The sequence below is a fragment of the Bacillus rossius genome, chromosome 6, assembly GCF_032445375.1.
Source record: "Bacillus rossius redtenbacheri isolate Brsri chromosome 6, Brsri_v3, whole genome shotgun sequence".
Lineage (NCBI taxonomy): Eukaryota > Metazoa > Arthropoda > Insecta > Phasmatodea > Bacillidae > Bacillus > Bacillus rossius.
Window position 1 is genome coordinate 13,700,675 of NC_086334.1, and position 21,074 is coordinate 13,721,748.

A 21,074-nucleotide genomic window follows, 5' to 3' on the forward strand; every position below is an offset into this window, starting at 1 on the left:
CAAACATTTTACCATTGAGAAGAAATAACCAACGCACATTATTTTTGGTAACTAGCGTTTCCTTACTATTTCTGTACATATATCTGTACAAATTAAGCATTGATATTACTTGCTTGCGGCCGTGTTGACTTTAGGTTAAGTATGTATATGTTAGAGGCAGAAAATTTTGAAAACATATGTGTGCTGATGATCTCTCTATCATGGCCGGTGCAAGGTAAATTGGCGCCCTAGGCGAAAGACTATAATACCCCCCCCCCCCCCAACCCACCCCTGCCGGACACCCCAAAAAAATTTCCTTGTCTCAAAATACATCACGTGTGCCTATGATTTTGTCAACAATCAAATGTAAGCAAGCTTGTGTTTTTTTTTTACTTTTTTACTTATTACAAATCATAAACGGGTCACCGTGGACTTTAAATAAATACTTATATCAATATAAACATTCCAAACCGTTACAAAAATCCATTTTCATCTAGTTTCAATAATCGTTAAACATATTATATCAGCTGTTGTGTGTCGTGCTGCGCCGCCCCCAGCTACTTGGCGCCCTGGGCGGTTGCCTAGTTCGCCTGTGTGGACGCGCCGGCCCTGCTCTCTATAGAAGATCAATTGATCTTAATTGCTAGACTTCACTTCGATGACTAGTTTTCACGTGACTATTTATCGATAGTTTAAAGAATTATAATTGAATATTTGACTCAACTGATTGTTATAAATAACTGCAGGTGTTTACTTCTGCAATGCTATATGTTGAGGTTTGGGGGTGGCGATGGATTGGCAGGTTGTAAATGAGGGGAGGGGGTGTTATAATGGCTACGGTATTTCATACATTGATTTTAAAATCATGCATTTAATTTTGTATAACATTACACATCTACAATATTTGACTCCCGAGATCTTTATAGATGAACTAAAATATATATTTTTTTATTATTGAAATTCATTGTGAAACACTTGTCATGAAAACTGGAGACATTTCAGTCACAGACACAGTATAATATAAATTAAAGCGAAAAACCTTGGTTTGGAATACTGTGACCCTTCATTAAATCACAAAAATAAGTATTTTTGGATTTTATTACATATTTTAGTTTATTGTTACTTCTAAAAAGTTTTAACTGTTTGAGAGTTCGGTAATAAATACAGCCTAGAATAGAACTAAATGAAAAGAAAAAAGTACTACGTTTTTAGCTATATAAAAAATATACATTTATTTGGTATGATAAATTTTAACATGTAACAAACAAACTTATTCACACGTTTTTCTTTCGGCATCAAAAAAAATTATGACAAAGCAACGTAAAACATCAAAACATAAAACAAATACTTATTTCAATTCACTAAATAATTAACAATATAAAATTGTATATACTACATAAATGTATTTACTCATAACATAAAATACATTTAAATTAATGCTTAATCTCTATGTGAGCAACCATTCAGTCACAATTGAATCAGTTCCAATACACTTATATATATATATATGTACATATTTATTTATGAAATTTTCCTCAAAAAAATACATTAAATCAGCTACTAAAACAACTGGAGACATTTCCTGTTTTACTTCAATGCAGTATGGTGAATACCATCACATATTTTAGCATTAGCAGTTACTATCCATGCTTGATTGCGTACCCAACAAAAACATCTTGGTGCAAAAACAGTTTTCACTTAAAATATATTTCATTCTCACGATAAATTTTTGTTATGTTAACATAACTTTTTTTTTTCTTCAAAGTAAAGTAATTCAGGTACTTCCACTCAGTGAATGTGTGTTCAGCTATCAAAAGTTAATACCTCCGTCCGAGTAACCTTCCAGCTTCAACCCTCACATGCTTCAATTACTACAACACTACCTCTCCGCGAGCAACCTCTGCAGAACAGAGGTAGAGACCGGTTAAATTCGCGGATTCATTTCGTGATAGACTGAAATTCAAACATGTGTACAATTCTGCTGGTTCTGCTATTGGCTCGCAGTTTAACTGGAGCTCTCTGGGCCAATGAGAGACTATCGACCAAAGAAGCGTCGAATCACAAGCTACCCAGTGGAGACGCCTCACAATTTAGAACCCAATGAACACGCGTGTTTATTTGAGAAATGCAGAGGATAATGGAGGCTATCCTAGAGGTCATTGAATCCGCGAATTTTTCCGGTCCCTAAACAGAGGTAATATTTACCAATACACCGAAGCGGCGTGTTTTTTGTACATACAAGTTCTCTGCAAAATACGAGGTGTGAGGGAAATATTAAATGAATAAATATGAATTACAATGACCTTTTAAAGGAGTTGTGATCAATTGATTCGGACCCCACGTTGCTGTCGGCAGACCAGCGTCCGAATGCAAATAGTGCATGGCTGCGTGACCTCTATCCTTTGTTCGGCAGAATTAAATGAAATGCGGTGCACTTAACGTCGTTACAGACGATGAAAGGCGATGAGATGCACTGAAGGGATTGATAGGTGAGGAGGAGGGAGGGGGAAGTACACATAGAAGACATAACGACGTCCGGCGAGGCGCGCACACAGGTCCGTGTGCCAAACCCATCCAACAAGACACGCACCCCCGCCCCCGTCGATTCAAATGATTCTACGCCAGTGTGGGGTGCACCTGAATTACAATAATGCACTTGGCGAGTTGTAGAAACTTCGGTTTCTGGCCTCGCCCGCGCTCACTGCCCCGGACGGCAATATGATGAATCGGCGGCGTCCGGCGAGGTCGACTGCAGCGGAAGGAAGGAAGGAAGGAAGGGCAGCTAGGCGCCCCCCGGGGGACAGCCCTCCCCGGGGGGGCAGGGCTCCGGCCTGCTGAGCGCGACGACCCCGCAGGCCACGGCGGGGCCGGAGCTGCCCGTCTCGAGGCTCTCGCGGGAGCCGGACAGCCCCAGGTCGTCCTGGCCCGCGGTGAGCACCAGCGCGCGGCCCACCACGGCGCCCGGGCCGGCCAGGGACAGCGCCCCCGCCACCAGGTCCACGACGGCCACGCCGTCTCCCCCGGCGCGCACGTTCCCCAGGTCTCCGACGTGGCGGTGCGGGTCCAGCGGCCCGCCGTGCCGCACCTGGGGCACGCCAGGTCGCACACGTCACAAACCCAGTCGGCGGACCGGCTTCACCTCCCCACACATTGAATGTGAGACTGCGACAGCGTAATTTTGGGGTTGGAAAGCGGAGGAACTGCAAGACTTGAAAATCACACCTGGGTATGCCGGTGCAGAAAAGGACTGTCAGGCTGCGTGTTGGCAAAGAACTGGTGGGAGACCCGGACGTCAGGTGGCAAGCGGGCGCCAAACCCCAGCACGGGGAACAGCTTGTCCGGGTCGTAGTCCTGTATGATCACAGGGCCTGTTCGTACTGGTTGGGCTGCGTCCCAGCCACGAAGTGCAGCGACTCCGGTGTGAGTGTCTGTGCATGTACGTGTACGAGAGTAACGCATGCCAACTAAATCCGTTGATAAAATTTCTGCCACATCATAAAACACGTACATTTAATTTTATCATCTTAAATGTTCGGCATTTGTTTACATTTTTTTTGTACAAACCCTGACCATCCATAAATTTGTGGTTTTGTTTGCTGCATAATTTTTTTACATTTGCTACAGTAGAGGGAAAAGGTGTAAAAAAACGGGGCATAGGTGTAAATATGGACACCCCTCAAAGATCTGATCTTACGTCAGGAGAACCAGCCCGGAGTATTGTGATGAACCTCGGTGGCCACTCGCACGTGTGAATATACACGACACACGATCAGAAAAATTAAAATACTGGTATCCGCTGTTGTGATGATTGTTAGGTACAGGCTTGTCCGAGCCAGTTCTGGCAGGCCTGTTAGTACGAAAGCTATAATGTAAACTGGCTCGTAACGGAGTGAGTGTCTGAAGACTTTCCGTACATTAAAAATCTGGGGGATACACTGCAGTTCATCATATGCAAACATTTTTTCCCTGCATATTTACCTGGTGTTGTGACCACTGAAAGAGGTGGGTGGGGCACTCCCACTGGGTTGTTGTTGAAGTGTGACAGAACTCACGGTGGAATTTGCACGGAGTGTGTAGAGTGTGCCAACTGGGGGCCGTCGTGTCGGGACAGAACCCTCGGACCTCGCCAGTTGGCCGACTGGGGACGCACCACAACGCCGAAATACCACAACGCCGAAAAATGTCATTGCAGGACTGCGCCACAAAGGTAGGTTAGGTTAGACTAGGTTAGGTTACACTAGGTTAGGTTAGACTAGGTTAGGTTAGGTTATGTAAGGTTAGGTTTGATTGTGGTATTTCTTCGTTAAGGTACATTTAAGAAACACACACAAATTCATTCAGTTGTTATTTCGGCGTTGCGGTACACAGCACGTTTTCTAGCTGTCGGCGTTGTGGTCAATATTTGACCTTCGGCGTTACGGTATCTCGGCGTTGTGGTAAGCAGGGGCGCAACAACAGGGGGGGGGGCAAGGGTGTTTTGCCCCCCCCCTCCCTCTGAAACCTTGAAGTGGGGGCAAACGGGGGCAAAGAAAGTACTGTGTAATCAATTTTGTAGATAATAAAACTGCTTAAATAGCACCATTTTCCACCTTGAAATACAAATTTTCCCGGGGGAGAACCCCCCCCCCCTCCGCTTCAATATGGGGGGATCGATGATTCTTTATAAAAAGGTATATTGCCCCCCCCCCCCCCTTTTGGAAATTTAGTTGTTGCTTTGGATATATATACTGTATAGAAGTCACGAGTAGATATAGGATTTATTCTACGTTTTTCAGAAGCGTTTGATGAGCAGCTTGGGAACTTCACCGCTGCAGGGCGCTGCCGTAACGCCCTGTATCGTCTTAGGTTGTTATTTACACGTTAGAGCGCAGCTCTGTCGCCCGCTGTCATTCCCCCGCAACCCCCCACCCATCATTCACTGCAGCTCAAGTTCGTTCAACGGGAGGGGGAAGGGGTGTTTGAAGAGTTCTACACTTGTCCGCTAGGGACCACCACAACAAGTCGATGCCCTAGAGATGGTGGCGATTGCAGCGGTGAATTATCCAACTACCTCGAAACCGTATTAGAAATTTTAACCTGGGCTGGCGACTTCTGTGCAGTATATATTGTATTCGAAGGTTGTTGCGCCCCTGGTTGGTGAGGAGGTGAGGCAGCGCCACTCACGCCGTGCGGGTTGTAGTGCGGGCCCGCCGCCTCGCAGCCGTCCTCCAGGTCTCCCCACACGCGCACGTGCAGGCCGTGTAGCCCGGGCGCCACTCCGCTGATGTTGCCCCTCACCAGCACCGGGCCCGCCGGCGGCTCGGGCTGGGTCAGCAGGACTTCCCCCGACACGCCGCCGTCCGCGTCGGCGCCGCGCATGCGCGCAGTGGCCGTCAGCGGCACCGGGGGCTGCGGGCACAGCCCGAGGAACCTTCCAGCCCTCGTTCTCAACTCACATGCTTCAATCAGTCAACACCACACCTGCAGAACAGGGGTGACATTCACCAGAACACCGAAGAGTCGTATGCTCGTCGGCGTTACGATTGGAGCCACGGAAATTTTCGCGCGTTCTTTTGGTCGCAAGCCAGAATGCAAACCTCCAACACCGTCGCACCGTGTTCGCGATCGGACCGCAGTTATCTGGACGCGCCCTTCTAACGACCCGTGAGCCAAACGATGTCCAGCTGGGAGGGAGGTAAGCGAATCGGGTTAAGTGCCAAATAACAAGGATGAAATATTGTTCTCGCTAAGAAATCAACCAAATGGGAAGGTAAACGTGGGTCGAGCACACCTGCAACTTTGAATTCTGTCCTGAGGCCAGAGGAATCCCGCGAAATTTCCGGGACTCTTAATTATGATGCTTCTCTCTGTCTGTCTACCAACTGAAACCTTTTTTTCCTTTCTCTAAACCTTCTCTACACATTTCATTCCCTTATATTTACTCTGGTCAGTCACTTTTTTACACAGTGCCCGATCTAGTCCATCGTACTTATCCTGATTTTTATTTTTCCATCATACTATCGTCCTTTATTCTATTTGTCTTAACACCCTTACGCTTCTCAATCTATGTTCCCATCTCACTTTATGCATTTCTCTACGAATTCACATTTAAAAGGCCTTTAATGTTTTTGAGCTCTGTGGAGTAGTCCTACCATAGTCCAAAAATAGGGCAGCCTTCTTTTCACAGACGAGAGAGCCAAACGAACGATCGTGCATCTTCGGTTTTTTTTTTGTTCATTGTAAATAAATATGGCGGTGTTGATAAAAGGATTCTAATGGTCAATTATGTTAGGTTAGCTACATTATAAATACTTTAAAACATTGTGGACGGTTGATTTGGTTAGGATAGCTACATTAAAGATACGGAAAAAAAACATGAACTTCGGGGAACTTCAGGTTTTGGCTCTCTCGTCTGTGAAAAGAAGGCTGCCCCCTAAAATAGTAATTATTTATATCTTTATCCACAGAGTAAATATTTCCTATGAAACTTTATAAAAATTCTTGCTTTCACTTTTTACGAGCAAATAAAATAAAATTTTCTGTAACTAAGGTAGCTTCCTTGCGACTTAAAAATGTATACTCTATTAACTTCATCATCTCTTTTGTTTGATGTATGCCATTTCTCATTTTCCTACTATAACCATACTCACGCCACGCTTTCACATCAAGAATACTCTAGAAATACCCTACGTGATCAGGAAAGGTCACCACCTGTTTCCAATTTTATCATCACATCCTAATTTATTATTGATTTCGTTTTTTCACTTTAAAGTTAAAAAAAAACTGGCAAAAATCTTATTTTAGATGGTGACATTGGAGTAAAAAAACAAGAATTAATCTTGCTTGACTATAACAATCTTAAATTCTTCGGAATATTTTTTTTTGTCTTTCATTATTTAAAGACCTTAATTCAGCTGCATAATTTAATCTAACACCAGATAACTTTCCGAGTGTGAAGTCTTGGGTCTAAATACTGGATCAGTTATGTATGGGTGAGTGCCTTTTGTAAATGTAAACTTGATTAATTTAGCGTACCTTACGTGTTAATTATTAGGTGACAACATACATAGTTAAAGTATTTGAGTAGATATTATAGTCTTGCTAACTGACCAAAATAATTCCATAGAAATAGTGGATAAAAAATTGAAGAAGTATTTTTAAAATCGTATATTTCTTATTTTGTGTATGATACTTCTCGTTACCCAACATTACGAACTTGGCGCTCACGCATACGTAATACTGATGACTCAGCTGTGACGCCACTTTTTACTCCCCATGATCAAGGACGGCTGATCTAATACTCTCTGTCATCGCACGTTCAAGGCCGACCACTTACTTCCTCGCGTCGCTTAACGTACTTCTCGTCCGCGGGCAAGATGCAGAAGTTACTTTGTGTGATGACAGCGCTCTTTTCTTCCTTAATGGGCGCCCGCGGGCTCGCTTCTGGACCTGGGACAACGAGTTTTATCATGTTCGCCGCAAGGTTGGAAGGTTTTAGACGCTCGGGCTTTGGTTTCCACTTCTGCAGTTGCTTCGCTGTCGAACTAGCGCGTTCGACAACTTTGCTTCCCAAGTTATTTCTGTTCGTTGTGTCTCTTTCCGCCGCGTGACCAAATCAACATTGCCAATCACTCGTAACAGTAGGATTATTACAAAACTAAATTAAAAAAAAAAAAAAAACGATAAGGCAGTCGTAAGGACTGTCGACAGAAGTGGTGAAAACTTAATACTTTGTTTTTAAATGTGTAATATTACAACATTTTTACGTCAAATGTACATAAAATTATTTTATATAATATCATCAGCATGTCGGTGACGCAAACCCACAAGTTTTGCCCCTACCAAAAATCGCTCAACGCGGCTAAAAAAGTTTTCACTTCAAAAAGTTAATTTAGTGAATAATTATTGAACGAAAATCAAGTCTATCAAATACCATGTAAACAACCTTAATTCACACGCAAGTTGATATGAGCTGTCGACAAAATATATCACTAATGACATACAGAGATTCCACAGTACTAACAAAGCCAGTAACCATTGCGAAGCCAACATTGCGAAGAACAACAGAAAATATAATTAAAACAGACGAAAAACGAGAGAGAAAAAATACTGGGAAAAGGCTTAACTCATCACAAGTATTATAACAGTACATGTTAACTTGCATACAAACGAGGATCGTACAACGAAGAGGCGTCGGTTGGAAGACTGCTTCCTTATTTATAAACCAGCCTACACTTACAGCAGTCGAAGAGGCGATAACCTTTATTGCGAGGGAACTTTGATGTCTATCATTATTCCATACAACCTGCTCAACTCCCAAGGAAAGTCTTGTCTAATACTCTCAAGTTTCAACTTTTTTTTTTGTTTGAAATAAAACGTTCATCGAAGCTTTGTCATTCAATTTAAAAAAAAAAAATATTCCGGTAATCGTGAAAAATCCCACATTTATTTTAAATCTCCTTGTCAATAAGCCATTATTTTCTTCCTTAAATTTATCGGTGAATAACTAGCGAAACTAAGAGTTTTATTACATAACAGTGCGGCCATCATTTGTAATAGATGCTTGTTGAAACGGAAGGTAGGGATTACTGCTCTGTCTGTTCTTACCATAAATATTGAGCTCTCACTGTGCCAAGGTTGTTGCCACTGTCTCCTGGAGTGGTTCAAGGAAAGCATACATGTTTGTAACAGAGGCGGATTCACGACTTTGTTTTCTACTGGCAACACTGATCTTTCTCTCGAAATTCTCAGGACCAAAAGGTACATTCACCACCTCCCTCAAGCGCTCAAATCCCGAGCGACTTACAGTACAGTTATTATGTTGACATTAAACGAAAACTTGTTTAAACTTTTCATATCAAAATCCCTCTCTTGCACAGAACAAACCAATTGACTTACCGATCACTCACAGAAGCCTTCTCGGTGATCGTCAATGGACGAACGATTCTATAAAATTGTCGTACTTCAATGGACAATGACTTATATTTTTGTTGTATTCAGTTGCCAGTACTGTTCACCACTTCAGACTAAATGACTAAGATACTTTCAACTTCATCGCATTACCGAAGAGGGTCATTCTGCCGACAGAACAGATTCAGATGAAACCATTACTGCTTGGAAACTAACAACTCGCCTGAGCCTAGCGGAGAACATGAAGATGTAATCTACGAGTCTCTCTGCTTCTTTTTCGAGTTTTTTTTTTTTCGCTCCCGGTTTTTAATCCCACCTCGCGCATTCCAACATGCCACCATTTTTTTTTTCAAAATTAAGCATTTATTACGTGCCTTGACTAGTCGCTTTCTTTTTTGTGTAGCTCGTGACGTTTGCTGCATGGATAAAATTGCATGGGCTTTCTTGACCCGGGCGGTCATTAGTGGTTATTTTACTTCGTCTGGTCTGCCACCAGCTACCTAACCCTCGCTTCGGTAGTTTGCAAACTCCTTGCAAGCTGGATTCCCCCCACGGGGTTCAAGCATGAGGGGGGGGGGGGAATTCCATTACATACAATTGCATTCTGATTTTCACTGGATCCTAGGGGGAAGAGAGGAGGCAGAGAGAAAGAGAGTGAGAGAGATAGAGAGAGATACATCTTTAGCTTAGCAAGTTCGATACCTTGCTTTGTAAAAGCACTTGGCCATCACAAAATATTCAGTGACGGTTGTTTACGTGCAAATTTTGTAGTGATTACTAGATTATTTAGTAGTCACTACAAAAATATTTTGTAAAAAAAAATCTCCCTTCCAAATTTATGATTGGCACCAAATCACTTGAATTCTGACACATTAATGTAAATTTCTCACTAATTATAAATCAAGCTAAAGTTTGGGCGCGAATCCAAGAGCGTAGCTAGAAACTTATTTCGGAAAAAATATACATATATTTTATAAATTTCATTTTTAAAAAATATTTATACTGCGGTCGTTCAAGATCGTGTCATTCAATACTGTGTTTCAAATAAGTTTTTTTAATATTACGTCTTGTCACGTTAAGACGGTAAGTAAACGGGCAAGGTCTATCTATATAAAGATACCTTTTCAGCTCTTGCATGGATCAATGGCGGTTCCAGGAAGACCTCTCGGGCAGGGCTCTCACACACAGGAGGATGCAGTTAATAATCACGACATTGCCCTTGGGATATTCACAACATATATGGTCTCAAATACTTACTGAAATTTTGGTATTTCCGTACAAATTTTTGATCGAAAGAAGAGTTTAGCACATTAACGAAAGTATTTGAGTTAACATTAATATTCCCTACAAAGAAATAATAAGTAAAATTTGGGCCCTTCCACGGACGTAGGAACCGGGGGGGACAGGGGGGACGTGTCCCCCTGAACTTTTTTGGGTGGAGGGGACTGTCCCCCCCCCCCCCTAATTTTCTAGACCGTGATATTTTTATTTTTTATATATTATTCTGCCCAACTTTATTTTTAGTTTCTTCACTCATCAAATTTTATCTTAAGGAAACAATAATAATTTTAAGATCGATGTATCCAATGGTTAGATACAAAAACTGCTTAAAAAGCGCTATTTTGCACTTTTAAAATCAAAATTTTCCTGTGGAGCACCCCCGGACCCCCCGTCTTGGGAAGAGGGGAATGGGTTTACATGACATCAAAATCATTATTTGTCCCCCCCAACATTATTTTTGTCCCCCCCCCCCCCAACATTATGAACACAGCTACGCCAATGTACGGAAGGGGCTATCGCCCCCCTGCGCCCTTCCCTCTGGAGCCGCGCTTGGCACGGAGAGACTTTTATTTTGTTGGGTTTCCCCGCGAGCTCTGCAGGCAAATGCCGGGTAGGCAGAGGGGAGAAGTGAGGGGTTCGCTACTCACGAAGGCGTAGGGCTGCATGTGGACCTCGTACACGTTGCTGCGGAAGCCCTTGATCTCGGGCAGGTGGCGGATGTCGAGGATCGTGACGTCAGGGTCGTCGCCGCCCCCGACCCTGGCCTCGGGTAGGGCGCCGACGGCCGCCGCGCCGACAAGCAGCGCCGCCAGGAGGCGCGCGGGTGCCGCCATGTCCTCCCCTCTCACCTGGTCCTCGCCTCGTCCCGGGAACACCGCGGGCTCGCCGCCGTCAACGCACAACCTGGCGGCAGTCGTTCCTCAGTAGCTACTACTCAAATAACGTATTTTATTAATAATGTTCGCCAGTGGCGCAGCAAGCGGGTGGCAGGGATGGCCGGCGCAGGGAAGCAGTAGCGGATCCAGAGGGGGGGGGGGGGCTAAGGGGCTCAAGCCCCCTCCAAAAGCACCTGGGTCCACTATTGTTTTAGTGTTTGCCTTGATAAAGCCTAGCCTCAGCTGGGTCAAGCTCCTCCCAAACCAAAATTCTGGATCCGCCACCGCAGGGAAGGAGGGGTGGATGTTTTGCCGCCGCGACGGTTTCGCGGTTACTGAACCATCCCCTCCCCTCCCCCCCTCTCTTTTTAATCCGGAAGGGGCCCGCCATTTTTCAAGTCTGGCCAGGGGCCGCCAGTCACCTTAAGCTACGCCACTGAATTGTTCGCAGGCTTTCGCGGCCATTGTCTGATGAAGTAGCTTGGCTTCTGGGTTGTATCCGCGTCCTCGTCGAATAATAATTCATCGACGTTTCCGTCGACCATTGCAATCGTCGTCATCGGGGGAGCAGTAGGTAAACTGCCCCCCTGATGATGGCGACTGCAGTGTCGACCGAAACGTCGGTGAATTGTTCGCCGAGGACGCGGCTACAACCCGGAAGACGAGCTACTTCAATGTATTTTATTACCAGGTGACAAATTTTTTTTTAAAAAAATTCCATATTAAGTAAATAGCTTATTTTTTTCAGTATTTTTGTATAGGTAACGGTAAAAAAATGGTCTGCTGAGAGAAAAAAAATATATTTTTTTTTTCGTGTTACATCTTAGCTCTCGGTATAGGGTATTTGGTGGGAGCAATTTCGTGCATGCGACGGCAGTCGCATGGAACATAAATGTGTAACCACGGTGCTGCCATATGTGGCGTTTGGAGCGAACATTAGTTCACAAAGCCAAAGTATCGAATTTTAAATGAACTTTAACTAGATGGGCAGCATTTAAATTTAAAAAAAGTACTTGTCGAAAATCAGGTGTAAAGCCGGGGTTTATTTTTTTTCTCAATAATTTTCGCTTTTATCGTAACCGTTTCTTTATATAGTTTAACATTTGGGTCTGCTAATCAAACGCTATTATTTTACCTCAGGTAAGTCTAAAAAAATAAGAACCTGCTATAAAGTAAACTGTGGGGTTTCAAGTGACTGTATGTAGACGTTTCGGTTTCTTTTTAAACATATGCTGTTACCCTTTCGTCATGTTTCGCTTAGGGAATTGACATAACATTTAATTAAAAAATCGTTTGTATTTCGTATAAAGATGAGGGTGAACTGAAAATTCAGAATCACGTTTAAAGTCATTTAACGAGCCTGCAAATATTTTAATGAAGAAGCTTCTAAGTTGCATATTACTGTCGCATTTTAAGTGAGTATAATCATATGACTGCAATGAACTTACTGTGCTACTTATAAAATTTAATTTAGTGTGTACTTATATTCCTACGTAGCCTATGTACATACACACACTTTGTTTTACTTAGGCGCAACGTCTCGTAGGCAGCGAGGTAATTAAGGACGAATTAAACTCAACAACTCAGTTGAAGGAAACTGGGGAAGAAGTCCCTGATCTACTGTAAGGAAACATCTCGGTATTTGCATGGCGTGACTCCAGGAAACCTTGGCAAACCACAATCAGGGTGGCCGTACCAGGATTCGAACTCGAGTCCTCTTTAAAGCGAGACTGGTCTCTTACGACTGCAGCAACTCGTTCCGTAGATTGCACACGATTTGGCACTTTTAGCTTATAATTTAATACACATTAATATGGGGAAAAATTATGAAACATTATTTAATAAAATAGAGAAAAAATCACGAAAATATTTTTTTTGTAAAGATTGCTGTCGAAATCCCATTTTTAACATTGTTTTTTTCCTAACTGCCCAAAAGGAGTAAAAACAGTATTAAAGGTCAAAATTTCCAGGATAAAAGACATGGCATTATCTCAAATAAATTTACATAATTTTATCCTGAATAAAATTTAAATAATTTCACAAAGCAGCAACCAGCATTGACTAGGAAGTTTCAATACTGTAATCTAACTTGTTCTTATTTTCGGTAGGCAGTCAGTATGTTATAAATTAGACTTTAACAATTAATTAGTTAAAAAAGATATATCAGAATATTTTTATTTTTTATAACAAAAACTTTTTTTTAATTTTACACGTAGAGCAATATTTCGTGTAAATTTTACATATTGAATTATGTGTCAAACTCTCTTAGCTTTAACCGGCTCCAAACCCGGAGGAAATAGATGATACTTTTACTTGGGCGACTGCGAAGGTCGTAATACATAGTTACACTAGATTAGAAGCGGCCCTAACCTATAGCCCCTGCTGGGCTCAAAGCAATGGCGAACACAACTAAAACACATCCCATGTGCGACCAGAGATGCTTTCGAACCAACCTTTATTCGAGCCCCATTAAAAAATTAATATTTTTGAAGAGTTGCCTTGAAATCAGAAGCTTAAGCAAAATTTCATCTCAAGGTAGGAAGGGGGGGGGGTGGTTGAAGGAGAGAACCGCTTTTCACACTGTTTGATTATAAAATTCCTTCCATTTATTGGTGGGAATGAAATATATTTTACGCCGCTGCTTGTAAATAATTACTGAATTTTTGGGCGTTTTATTCAACGAGTGACTAAAGCTATGTCCTGCAGTATATTAACCATGAAATTAAATAAGTCATTACCGAAAGCTGTAGGTAAATCTGAAATATATATATATATATGTCGAGGATCGATCGACTAGATCGACTAGTTGAGTCGACGCACTAATCGACACCGCACCTGCTGTCGCCGCCGCTGCTGCTGCTGCTGCTGCTGCTGCTGCTGCTGCTGAGGCTGCGGCTGCTGCGGCTGCTGCGAGTCGGAGCTGGACGCGGCCTGCCCGCGCACCTGCACCCTGTCTAGGAAGTAGTCGCTCATGCCGCCGGCTATATACGCCCGCAGCGCCGCAGCGCGAGCGTGCTTTTACGCTCCGCGGGTCCGACCCGCCGCGACTCTCCCCCCACCCCCGCGACCGCGCCACGCATGCTATTTATAATAATTCGAGTGTTTGCGAGGACGGCGGCGGTCGTCGCTGGCCTTGGGGCCATCGGGAAATCGCCTGCCCCTCTCCTCCTCCTCCACTCCTCTTCCTCCCCGTCTTCCGCACTCTCTTCCTCTCGATTCCGTCATCCCCGGTGTAATTGTTATTCATGTTCTCTTGTTTTTTCGCGTCTCGTCTGCTGGTCTCCCGGGAGGCAGCGTCACCTTTTGGTCACGTGTCTCTCAGCGGCCAAAGAAGGCAAGAAGAAAGAAGACAGAAGACAATCACTTAGTGGTCGCGCATCACCTGACCGCTGGGGAGCCACACGTAAAAGGAACGAGAGTTAAAAACACCTGGTGGAGTGGGGGCATCTTCAAGGACGTCCAAAATTAATCCTTTCGAAAAAAACACGTCCGGATGCGAGGGCGGCGTTTGTGTCATCTCGGGGCGATCGTAATGAGAAGGCGCGAGAGAACTTTTTCTCTTCTCAATCTCGCTGTGGGATTCGGCCTTCAATGTCGGCAGCACCGCGAGTTGCGTTGCTAACATTTTTATTTTCTTCCTCTTATGCAACTGGCAATTTGACTGACTGGAGTGTAGCTTGGTTACTTTGATAAAGCGGCGGGTTCACAGTGAGAAAAACCCCTAAGTCAAAGTTCTTGGTTCGTGTGTCGAGTCTCTTTTCGACGAGATTCTGTCCTCCCCACCATGATACCTCTTGAAAGTATATATTTATGAAATTCTTTCAAATATTGTCGAGTGTGATAAATATATACGCAAACTGTGTTTTCCACACCCGTCGCTATATAATTTATTTATAATATATATAACGTAAAGGCTCCGATATAAAAAAACTTGAAATAATACTGCTTTTCGACAAGAAATTCTATTAAAATCTTATTAAAAATCTCTAAGGAAAAAAAAAATGCTGTGGTTTATTATTTGGAAAAAAAAGTAAGAACAAAAGTAATGAAAGCTTCAAAAAGCCTTCCGACGACTTTCACAATTTGTCCTTGTCCACTAAATACACACGGAGGACTTCTTCCCATTGTTGAAGAAAATGACTTGTAGCTAATGACTGATTTTCGTTTTATCGGTGCCATTTCAGGGACGAGGACTTTTCGTCCAACTCGTGCGCATTGTCTGCGATAGTGCGTACAACCATGGAGTTAGATTTTACGTCGAACTGGTATCCATGCACATACACATGTATGTAGCTTTAATTAAATCAATGTTTCTCTCTAACTTCGGGTGGGTTTCAAACTACATTATATACTCAATAGCCTATATTCTTAAATGGGGTTCATTCAGAAGCTAAGCATGTATCTTCACTATAGAAGGGTTTTATTTGATTTTATTTAAATTTAAAATATGATTTGGAATCAATGTGTTATTTTATATTACATGTCAATTAATTAATTTTTTTCATACATATAATATTTAAGATAACTAATGTACGTTTTTAAAATTATTTTCATATAATTGCTTATAGAGTAAAAGGTACCGTACGCGGACATAAAGTAGACTTTAGTGGCAATAACTCAAAAAGCTAGCTTTTGTGAGTCTTATATTAACTGTAAAGCATTCTGTAGCCTATTCGTGCAAATTATGTAAAAAAGGTAGATAATAATTCAGCACCCACTTGCCACAAATGAGTGACTTTCTTTTAGGCGCATGGAATAGTAGTGAAAATGTATCAACCACTTTCCCTCAGCCATCCGTACGGCTGAACACACACAGGCTTACCAGCCACGGCTGGTGAACAGTCAATGACAACAAGTAAATGTTATTACAAGGTGTCAATGAATGCTCCAGAGCACCTTAAAATTACGCTGTAGATCTTTCTCACTCGAGTAATTATTCGAAAATAAAAAGTTACATGTGGCATTGTTGTCATGTTTGAAGTGTGCAGTTTCGTATCGATATGATGTAACCGATCATATCTGAATTTTTTTTCCCTTAATATTTCACTAAAAGCTAGCAAGCGCTGTTGGAAAAACCTAAATCAGACTTATAACGCATATGTCATAGTTTTAACGGACATTAATTTCAAGTAATTGATGGGTGCATACGTGATGGCATGCTGGAGTTCGATGGATCTGCAGTGGGCTGAGAGAGCCTCTGATGGCTTCACTCTACGTGCTGCAACGGTTGTCCGCTGATTCTCTAGCTCTGAAACACAGATAAATATACTTCTAGTGAGAGACCATTCGCAATCAGCCATGAAAAAAATTATTAATCATCAATGATTATCTTACTTTTTTTACAAACAGCAGATAACGTGTAGAATGCATCTGGCACAAACATTAACAAAAAAAATTGATTTAATTAGCAATGTATGTATTGTGCAACATACGCAAAATTGCAATAAAACAAAGAATGCCGTGAAGATACAATAAACCATATTTGATCCCACGTGGAATTGGAGATATTAGACGGCGATTTTCCGCTTATATCTTGAGACAGCACAGATAAACTTGGTCTTCATTCATACAGAATGAGTTTGAATTCGACCCACAAACTTTGGCTGCTGGTTCATAAAGACATAATAAGCTGGAAACATCTATACGACACGGTCTAAAGTGGAACGGACGCCTCGGCCATAGGCATCATGAACTTCGAATACGCGATGCGTGTAGCCTAAGTACAGGCGCTTAGTAAACAACTCTGGAAATGTTTAATCACCGTACTCGAACGGAAAAATTATGGCTACCGAAAAGGGCATCATTTTGGTTGATTTAATGAAACGTTGCTAAACATTTACAGAAAAAATTACAAAATTACGATCGTCAACTGGTTTAATTTCCTGGCGTCGAACTTCTATGCAGAGGAGTTTAAGAAAAACTGGTGCAGCGTTACGAAAAGTGCTCGGAACTGAATTATGATTATGTGAAAATGTAAAGTATGTCTGTGGTAAACAGTTCATAAAAAATTTTCTCACGAATTTAATTTTTTTAATGGCCAAACGGAGCTTACTTTACGAATATCTCTCGTAACTAAATGCGCTTCCATAGACAGTGATAAGTGAAATTAATGAAATTACATACTTTTGTGTTGTATTTGGTATTCATGAACGCCCGAAAGAACGTAAACTAACTTTCCGTGCTCAGGCTGGCGTTCATACAAGAGAAAACCCAACCTTAAACCTAGAAAGGTGCTGATAATAGCGCCGCTGGTAATGTGCCTTACATTATCTGAATATCATGATCGAATTCAGGAGAGAGAAAACAATATAAGGCAGGTTTCACTATCCACACATAGTTTAAAACGGCTTGATTTGTAATGTGCAAATCGTTTTTTTTATTCTGGATGCTTTAAGAGACCACAGTTGTACCTATATTAAATCGCTTGGTGAACATATAACACATCATATAAATAGATATCGAATTAGTTATCAAATACCTAATTTTTAACATGGTACTTCAAGAAACCTAGTGAACAATTGAATAACGAAAGAACACGTAGAGAGTGTATGTGAACATTTAATTTATTTTGTCAATCTGAGTAATTTTTGGATTAACGTTCGTCTACCGTGCGCACAGAGTCATGTTTAGGTATCGGATATTGCTGCGTGTAAAAACAACCACGATGTCAGAATCTGTGACCAAAAAATGCACGTGGACAATTACGCTTTTATAAATTAATGAAGCATCAAAAATCTTATGAACTGAATAATTCGATCAGATAAAAGTGAAAAATATGATTCTTAAAAAAGAACTAAAATATTTTTTAGTAGGTACATTTTAATTTTAGATTCCTCACAATTTTTATTAACTTGTAATATGTATGTGTGTGTTTTTTCACCATTGGCTGAAATTTATTTCTGATCGAAACTCACATAAGATCAAAAGAGTCTTCTTGGGGGTTGGGGGGGGGGGGGGGGGCGAAATGGGACAAACAATTTTTTGAACCCTAGACCTCCCCTTCACGAGCTTCTACATCCGCCACTGAGCCTGATTGTAACGTTGAACCAAAGATGTTGGAAGAGTCCAAATGCAACAAGTGCTAGCGAAAGTGAAGCCAATTAGTAAACCGGACCATTGGCAGGAAACGATCGGACAACTCATCTTCCCTATAAATGGCGGTCATAAAATCCACTCACTGCTTTCTTGTAGACAAAAAATAATAGAACAGGTGTTTATGGTATGGTGATGCCTAGAGACCTGCAAAATTCGCGGTTTCGATGGCCTTCAGGATAGACTGCACATACCCCTGTACACTCGGGCAAATAACTCAAGTTCATTGGCTGCCGACTTGTAAGTTTTTCTCAGCTGGTTTATCTGTGATTCGATCCTTCTTTGGTTGAGGGTTTATAACTGGTTGAGATGCGTCCAGATGAACAGTAAGCCAATAGCAAAATTATATCTAAGAGGTATATGTGTTTGAATTCTAGCCTATCACCGAATGAATCCGCGAATTTTGCAGGTCTCTAGACTGATGCCCCTCGCGCACAAAGATCAACCAGTTGATCGAACCACGACCCCTCGCCAGGCCTCCCCCGGGGACCCGGCTGACGTCACGCAGCGACGCCTCCCGGAGACAATGCTGTGGGCGGACCCTGCGGCGAGGGGGGAACTCGGCCAAGGGAACTGCGTGGCGGGCCAGGACGATCACCGCGACTCCGGCCTTGAGGACCCGACCCCGCCGAGGTCCCCCGCCGGTGACGTTGCCACTACGCGCTCGTACCTGCAGGCAGACCCTCTCTCCCCCCCCCCTCGTGACGTCAGCTGTAGGCCGGCGAGGAGGTGACGCAACGTGACGTTGGCCGCGGATAAATAGGCATTACGCCGACTGCGTGCGTGCTTGCGTTGGTGAGTTACCTACAGCACCGTGATTAGTTGGCTGGGCCTATCATTTCAACTCACGAAAATGGTCATACGAGAAGAATACGCTAGGATAGGCTCTGGGGTATAAATAATAATAATAATAATAATAATAATAATAATAATAATAATAATAATAAATAATAATTTTTGTGTGGCAACGTTACTTTTTTTCTAATAAAAAAACTCTAAATTTTATTTCCAAAATTATATATCTTTCCTTTTTAAATAAGATTTTCCCTGTATCCAAAAAAAAAACTTTTTTTAAAAGTAAATTTGTTTACAAATACTTCTAAAATGTGAAAAAATTCTTCTCAGCATTTGCAAAAAAAAAAAAAAAAATGTCAAAGCCAAGACATTTAAATTTTTATGCAGCAAGTGAAATTCGACTTCGCAAAACAATTTTTTTTATCCTCTCAAAAAATTTGAAGTAATTGAAAAAGTGTAAAAATCACTTAAGTTTGATAGTAGTAATTGTAACGTGCTCTATCATACCATTCAATTATTCAGAATCAAAATATGCTCATATATTTTTCATTTCGTATACTCTTATCGTTCTACCTCAATTTTTTCCTAGTAATTAAAAATTTGCGTTCAACTTAAACACATAAGGTACGCCATCAATAAACATATTAAGTATGTAATGATTCAATTGAAGTTATCTTAAAAAATGATCACTTCGTTTAAGCCCAAGTTCGAGTCTTTTTAGGTCCAAATAAAAAAAAATTACTGCGCACCTTGCCATCACGAATGCCGATAAGCAGACTAAATTTCACCAAGATCAAGGCTTAAGTACTACCATTGTCTGTCATGACTTGTTTCAGAGGTTAAATGAAAGACACTGACTGTATCACGGATGCAAAACTACTGTTCTACACGTTTTGCCAAAAGATTCACCTGCAGATAGTTCCGTTACATTGGACAGCAAAAAAAAAAAAAAAAAAAAAAAAACAACTCTATTTGTTGTGAATAAGTAGTAAGTCTGTTAATGCAAGTTTTATAGTAGAATAGTTTTAATTTTTGGTTTGGTTTTAAAATGCTTTTATTTTTGCAGTTTCTTTGCCAGCAGCACATAACTGTGTCAGTTTAGTATTTAGGTAATACCTACGTAATTCACCATTACCAGTCACTTATTAGTCTGTTTCCGTGCCTGTGTTTTGGACCAACGTCTCATTGGTCCCATGTAGTTTCAGTAAGCCATGAATCTACACATACTCCTGAATAAAATTAGGAGGCAAACCCCCAGAACATGACAGAAACACACTCAGGTACTTATATTAAATATATTTAAGAATTAAAAATTTTTATGCTACCTTGTAAAACAGATTATTTTATCAGACTATTCCTGTTTTTTTTTTTTATAAATATAACATATTTACTACCGTACCATTATGTCACCATGTAGGCCTATTCACACCGAACGAGGAGGCACAAATGTAAAAAGTTGTTTAGGAGTTCCTGAGTTCGGATCCTGGGAAATTCCAGGCAAATTCTGGGATGTTTATTTAGATTATAACTACTGAACCCTTCTTACAAGAAAACACTTTAAAATTATAATATTATTTTCAAAGCAAAGGAATAATTAAACGTATTAGGGTACACAATTATCTAAGTATATATTAATATCGGAATAAAGGTGAGAATTTATATAAATAAAACATTTTCAGAAATGCTTTCTACAGAGGCGTACCCAGGGGGGGGGTTAGGGGTTCAACCCCCCCCCCCCCTAGCACCAAATATTTACTTAATTTCTTATTCGTCACTCAAACAAATTTCATATTAAAATTAATAAAATTTTTAACCATTACAATATTTAAATTTAAGTACCAAAAACTGCTAAAATAGCACTATTTTACACATTAAAATCCAAATTTTCCCGGGGGAGGACCCCCGGACCCCCTGCTTTAATACAGGGGGGCCATGCTTCTTTACACCCCCCATACACAAATCCTGGCTACACCACTGGCTTTCTACATATAATTTTTTGCTTCTTCTGAATAATCATGTTTTTGAAATATAGTAATTTCAAAAAGTTCTTCCATTTTCTCCCACAAAACGATTTTGATTATAATGCATATACATAGGTATAGATTTTTTTCAGTGTTTGTCCAGTGTTGTTAACATGAGATTTATACTTTTAAAAATATTAAG

The 21,074-nt window shown here is 41.4% G+C and overlaps 1 protein-coding gene across 1 annotated transcript; it reads right to left on the reverse strand.

Annotated features, from left to right (window-relative positions):
• Window positions 1-1,275: 1,275 nt before the first annotated feature.
• Window positions 1,276-19,668, reverse strand: LOC134533388 (superoxide dismutase [Cu-Zn]-like). The gene is made up of 5 exons (XM_063370909.1): window positions 19,661-19,668; window positions 13,860-13,967; window positions 10,797-11,052; window positions 5,143-5,367; window positions 1,276-3,064 (listed from the first exon to the last, which is right to left on the reverse strand). Exons 1-5 carry the CDS (start codon window positions 19,666-19,668, stop codon window positions 2,762-2,764), a joined length of 900 nt encoding a protein of 299 aa, XP_063226979.1. The 3' UTR covers window positions 1,276-2,761.
• Between the last annotated feature and the right edge of the window lie 1,406 nt (window positions 19,669-21,074).